Source organism: Ptychodera flava, chromosome 5 (genome assembly GCF_041260155.1).
Source record: "Ptychodera flava strain L36383 chromosome 5, AS_Pfla_20210202, whole genome shotgun sequence".
NCBI classification, from domain to species: Eukaryota; Metazoa; Hemichordata; class Enteropneusta; family Ptychoderidae; genus Ptychodera; species Ptychodera flava.
In genome coordinates, this window is record NC_091932.1 from 17,273,062 (window position 1) to 17,280,177 (window position 7,116).

Sequence of the window (7,116 nt, forward strand, 5' to 3'; positions counted from 1 at the left end):
AACAGCACAGAGGGGTCACTTTATTTTCATAAGTACCCATCGCGTAAAAAAACAGTTTCAGTACAAAACTATTCTGGGAAAATAAAAATGATTCGCAGTATGATTTAATTCTCCGAAGTCATGACACTGTAATCTATATGTATTATCTGTCTCAAGAACATCTTTCCTTGGCAACTCTATACAGGCCTGTCGTCTTGTAAATTGAGTTTGCTGAGGGCAATGAACAATTCTTATCAGCCATTGGCTGAGGTAAGGCAATGATTAGGTGCAAGATATAAGTTCAACTGACACCTGGCAAACATTGAAAGGTTCCCCTTGTGCTGTTGCGTAGCACTACAGTTGATATCTGACCAGATTTCAGGAAAGAGATGTACAAAACTTATCTCGATATAAAAACAAAGGCTGGAATATAAATGAAAAGTTTCAACGGCTTTGTTTTTATGTCAATTGGCAATAAGGAAGAAATACATGAATATATATTTTTGCATTATAACACTTAAAATGAATTATATATATATATATATATATATATATATATATATATATATATATATATATATATATATATATATATTTATCACATGAACTGGCCCGTATCTCCACCTGTGTGACGTACACCAGCACAGATAAGAAATCCATATTACCCCTGTTGTACGTCATCAACCGGAACTTTTTTCCTGCAATGGTACCGTTCGTACGTGCACGTCGCGACACAGACCGATTTGTCGTGATCGATGCCGTGCTCTCATGGCATTTTGACAAAAAGGTGACCCGATAAATCCAGATATGGAAACATAGAAGGCATGCCCAACGAAATTTCGAGTCGCTAAAGCTTTAGCTATTCCCAAGAATCGAATGAGGATACCGTCGATCGTTTTAATGGCTCAGTAACGTCACGGCTCCAGTCGTAAGGCTCAATGTGGACGTCGTCGTACCTGGCGATCGATCGCCAAGCAGGACGTACTGGCTATCCCGGTTGCGATAAACCCGAAAGATACACCTCAACGAAAGTTCAACTTAATAAATGAGTACCGTATAATCTTCGGGAAAGCGACATAGAAGGCACAAGCATAAAGTCATTCGACGAACAACGATAAATTTCCTTCATCACACAGATTATTCCGTTGTTTCTCGATCGGAATCAAACCTGCAGCGTAAGCCTATGGCTGTAGTGAAGACATAAGCTGTCGACCTGCAGTGCAGCGCTGTAGAATCCGATGCATTTCGAAAGTTGACTCGGACAACACTCACAACAGAACAGAGTTCCCGTCAAGTAACAAAATTGGGATGTACCTACGGGCGATATATGTGTCACAGCAAACATCAAAGTCCGTAATACGAAAACATTGACGACCGAGATGGCCACCGGCGGATACCGGTGACGGCAGTGCCCACTACAAGCGTATAAGCTTACACTCTGTGTGTCATTGATCTGAATCTTGCGGGCTCGCAAAGGTCGTAAACTTGTGATATTTTAAAAGCCACGGCATCTCTAAGAATGATAACTACTGTTTCGATAGTGTCATTGCATTAACTTCAAAATATAATTGTAAATATTCTAAAAAACTCAAAATACTATTGTTATCCGTCGCTAGCGCGGTGAAAGCTATGTCCGCCGATGGCAGACTTGCCTTGGCATCGGTCCAGCGCGAGACAATGATTGACAGGCGCACGTGACCGAATCCGTATGTCTGATTGGGGGAGATAACATTTCGGTGTAACAAAATTTAGGCTTAATCGGATTTATGAATGAAAGTATACCTGTAAACATTTGCACATCTCCTGGGTGACGGGCCGCTTTACTCATTAGATAAAACTAATCCGCGTAAATAAAACACAAAATCGCGATAAAAATCATGCACTTTGTTACATTAATGTTGATCCATCCACATAAAGAAAAATAAGAAGACTGTTCATGTGATAAATATATAATCCCATGGAATTTTTCTCTGTTTGACGTCATCGTATACTCGTGTTTTTCGCGGAGCCGCACAACTTCTCGCCTTCGGCTCGAAGTTGTACGGCTCCGCGAAAAACACTCGTATACGATGACGTCAAACAGAGAAAATACCATGGGATTATATATAATATATATATATATATATATATATATATATATATATATATATATAGATATATATATATATATATATATATATATATATATATATATATATATTATATATATATATATATTATATATATATAATATATATATATATATATTACATGTATTAAAGTATCCTAAACCTTCAGGTAGCATTATCGTATTGGGGCTAGAGTATTCCACTAGGGAGCATGAACTTAAAACTTGATCTAGTACTTTTACCGTAGCTCACTTTGCTTCTCCTTACCAAAGGAGCGGTGGGTACCTAGGCCTTTAAATTGGCCATTTGACCTTTCATGACCTTATATCCTGGCATTTTTGGTGATATGAGGGAACTCCAAATGCAACATTTTCCTCTGAAGAAAATGCATCTGCGTGCAATGCACAATAATTTTACTTGGAAGTGAGGCCGGATGAAAATGTGGTTGAATGTTACAGCGATTTCAATCAACCTGGTAGACGTATGTCAATCTGAAATACCAGGATGTGTGGTCCGAGAAGCGATCACGGAAATAGCCATGTAGGTTTTGGTTCAATGCCCGTTGAGAAGTACACGATATGTTCATTATATGTACAAGAACTGAACAAATACTAGACTAGCTCAAAGTCTGTAATTATCAAAGCATAACAGCAGACTGTCACATTAGAAGTAGGCTGTAGCATAGATCGTTGGGTGAACGCGATGGCCCACACCAGCTAGTAACTGGCGCCGAGAAAAGCCAAGCGACTGCGTCAGTCTGAAAAATACAATCTGTCAACCCAAGGGAACAAAGGAGACAAAATCAAAACAGTTACCTGTGATGTACTCAGGAGAGAACAGAAAAGCATGAAAACTCAGAGAAAAAAATCATAAATTATTTGGAAACTATTCAAAATACAGATAGTGGCAGTGACAGTGACATATCAGACTCAGAGATTTTTGCCAAGGAAGAGGATGGTGATGTTGTAGTCAATAAAATTGATCTTTAAAAAATCTCTTTCCACTGATGTTATACTGTATCATTCTATGCACCGGTAACGGTCAGTGTTATCATTCAAAACTGAATCAAATCTTACTCAAGCAAGGGGGGGCATTGAATTATTGTAATCTTAAAAAAGGGGTCATAAATTTTGAAGGCAATGGGTGAGGGTTCACTTATTTTGACGGATGCAAAGGGAAAATTTGCCGGCCCAACCCCCGGCCATAATAACTGAACGCTCCCTCATTCACGGCAAAAATGCTGTCGGCTTCATCTGTACCTCGTCCATAGAATCTTAATACCTTGTTCATCAACCACTACAAAGGTGCTTGAAATAGCTCCGCTTTTTTCTAAAACCGCGTGAAAAAATGCGAAACGCTATCAGCCATTTCAACAAACAGTAATACATACTGATTTGTTGACTCCGGTCGCCGCAGTATTTAGATACCGGAATATTTCCGTGATAACGTTATTGTATTTCCCACGGACATTATTTACAAATTCCGATAACAAATCAAACAAATATTATATTAGTATCATTTATATGGAGGAGGGGACAGCCGACTCGGACAAACTTTGCTGTTCACATGAAATCAATTAAAGCGGTTTCTCAACGGTGGCCTTTACTTCTCGTATACTGTGCAGGCGGTGAACATGATGACAGGATGGGCAATATTATATTATGAGCCAGTGGCAGATGTTATTGTTTTGCTCAATGCACAACTTTTTTTGAAAAAAAAAGAGGATTGGAGTAAGATTCTGTTTCTTGTGAGTGTTTTTCAACGTGGTGGGCAAAATCATGTGACGGCAAAGGGCAAGAGAACTTTAAGCTTTACGGTGAAGTACAGGCCATCGAAAGCTGAGATAAAAAAAATCACACGATCGAGCGAATGTTCATGCCATGGCGGGAAAGCTTGGGGGTTTGTAAACAGTTTTTAACTCCCTCATTCAAATTTTCTAGTCATTTTAAATGTATCAGAATAATGTACTTTACTGTGAGATTCCTCTTGTTACGTTGCTCTTGAACTTTTGAAATTGGCTTGTTACTTATCCTTCAGAAGAATATCGACTCGCGCATAGTTTGCATGCATCTTTAACAGCTTAAAATGAGGTCACCACACTGCGGGTCGCACACACCTAGGTCGTGACCCGTATCTCGGTAGCCCGAACAAAGAGATAACATACGCTCATCTCCGTGCTCGGACATCCGGGTTAATGGTAGTTCAATTCAAAATGTGTTTACCTGGTATAACGACCGACGGATATCCTGAACATTTTGTGCAACGACTTTGATCGTCTAAGTCACTCGACTTCTGAAATATGAATGCAAATTCTGTCGATATACAGCGCTCGCCAATTCCAAATTCTGCCTACGAGGGCAAGGAACACTGCGGGCCAAATATTTCAAACTATGTTCTCACCGATAGACAACCTTATATGTGAATAGCAGCGAGCCTCCAAGGTCCTCGGGACTTTTTTTACATCGTATCAAAAACAAGAAAATCCGATCTCTATACGGTATCATTGAATAATTAATGACCTGAAAATGTGCGGATAGCGTTCCTTTCAATTTTCTTGCAGTTCCTCAGTCGTATATTTAATATCGAGCTCTTCTCGCACAGTCAGTGGTCAGTGACATCGAAACGAATTATTAACTCGGTATGGCGCCAATTTGCATAATCATCTGATCAACGATGTTGTGTGACGTAATGATGATCGATTGGAGCATGATAAACCATAAGACAAAAGTCAGTGTCGGTGTGCAGACATTGCGAGCGAATCTCTCCTGCTATTGGGAACAAGATCATTCTGAACCCAAAATTTTTTAATATACTGGATGTTTCCAAACCCGGCAACTTGTGAGATTCCCAGGAGAATTTTCAACGAGCCTGGCCGGCAGGCATCGGACGAAGAAATACCACATCGTACGATCAACACCAGGTGACTTGTCAAGATGGCGATGGTATGGGATATAATTCATTTTCTCGTCGGGGACCTTTTTTCCGTAGCTTCGAATTCGCTGTCACTCTCCGACGACTGTATTTTCGGAGTGTACAACAACACCACCTACTACTTGGCGGCCTTCGGGGACGAGAGCCACTTGTATTCAACCTACAACATCCTCTTCACTCGAATCATCCCGGTGTTCGCGGTCTGTCTGCTTGGACTCACGCTGAACGTCTTGTTCATGGTGGTCGTGTGGCGGGTCCACTCCTTGAGAACCACGACGAACATGTACCTGTACAACCAGGCCGTGGTGGACAGTGTATTTCTGCTGCTGTACTTGATGGTCCAAATGGTAGGTCCCATAGCCGTGGACCATATCTACGACATGAGCTACCTCGGCCAGGGAGGGTGCACCTTCGTCAACGTCGCACTTGACGTCTGCCTCCTGACATCCGAGTTCAACATCACCCTGTTCACCATTGAGCGGTATGTGGCAATATGTCATCCATTCCGCGCTCTGAAGATGGAATCAACGTCACGGACCTTGAAGTTGATATTCGGTGCCTGGGTGCTGGGTCTCGCATTCGCCTTGCCGATGATCTACTTTTACTTGGAGTGGTACACCGTCTGTTTGCTCTGGCCCCCAAACCCCAACGGCACAGTCACGGACTTGCCGGACACGTACACCTCCTGCTGGGCGGGTGTCACGAGCACCGGGGAGGCGGTACTTTATTATCTGTTGCCCGTGATCGTCTTTTTCGCCGTTTTCACGACCATCGCGATACTGAACACGCTGACGGGGGTCGAGCTTCGTCGCATGATCAAGAGGTGTAGGCTGAACGCGGGAGTTTCTAAACACAGGACAGAGACGCGATTGGTGATAATGCTAGCGGTAACGGCAGCAGTGTTTTTCATCTGCCTCTTCCCGTACCATCTCGAACTCATTTTCAATTTCGGTATCGCGGTAACGGACGGCGCGGAAAGGAACGCGTCCTACGCTTGGACGGAGATCTGCCGCTGGCTGCCGATCGTCAACTCGTCCATCAATCCTATCATTTACGGCTACTGAATCGACAGTACAGGACTGCGTTCTCCAAAACACTTTGTTGTTGCTGTTCAAGGGAGACACAAAAAGGGGAGAAAGTGGACTCGGCTTTCGATCAGGGGAACGTTAGTTTAGCGACATTCAAGTCAGATGGTATACACGATCTTGCTCCGTCCGGCGCATCAAATTTGGCAGGGCCAGAGACTTTATTTTAAATACATCAGAACAATAACTGCTTCAGACTTTTGTTCGGAGAAGTGACTATTTGCAGCCATTCCCGACACTGTGTTCAAATTCCAGCGAGTGGAGCCCACACCGAAGCAAATGTTTTATCATACACTATACTGCATGGTGACAGAACGGAGCATTGTTTTGTACGTGTATACGTTGGCGTGCAAACTGCAAGTATCTTATTAACCCGTTCACATGCTGTAATCGTTTCGCAAACAAAGATAGCTGGCGATTTGTCGGATCACAGGAATCAACGCTTTGGCCCAGTATCAACTGAAGTAGCTGTATTTGAGCAGCTTATGTACTATAGCTGTTACCAAATTTTCTGCATTGCGCATGTCAGATGGACGCATGGGGACATTAGATCTTCGATAATCGATTGCTGGCTGGCATTTCACGAGAATAACATGCAAACGCTCATCGTGGATGTAAGTTAGTGTACCAAGACCAAATTATTAGCATGTTTTATCCATGGGTGAGGGATTTCCGAACAGCCCTCACATCCGGATTACATGTACTGAGGTTTTCGAACTGACTGTTGAGTCCTACGCGATCTTTTCTCGCCCACGTATGTGCGTTGCCATATCACTAATAGTATGTTATTGTAGACAAAATGAAACATTTGTCTTAAAGTTCAAGAGAACGGCGTCTATTTGAACTAGTTGGACTCCTTGATGTAAACAATACTTTTTTTAGTATTTCACCAGGTGTTTGTTTCGCCAGTCATCAAAAGTTGTTCATAGCATTCGTAAGTAGCGGAATCCATTGTGTTTAAGTGTCTCATTGGATGTAAAAATAGCACTGATTGTAAGGTCATGAACTGGCCG

General features: G+C 42.1%; 1 protein-coding gene across 1 annotated transcript; it reads left to right on the plus strand.

Moving 5' to 3' along the window:
* Positions 1–5,020: 5,020 nt before the first annotated feature.
* Positions 5,021–6,082, plus strand: LOC139132734 (nociceptin receptor-like). Its single transcript, XM_070699002.1, has one exon. It carries the CDS (start codon positions 5,021–5,023, stop codon positions 6,080–6,082), a length of 1,062 nt encoding a protein of 353 aa, XP_070555103.1.
* Positions 6,083–7,116: the final 1,034 nt, after the last annotated feature.

Bases quoted from the DNA above. Each gene is read 5' to 3' on its own strand.
- LOC139132734 (XM_070699002.1), top strand. From the start codon at position 5,021: ATGGCGATGGTATGGGATATAATTCATTTTCTCGTCGGGGACCTTTTT.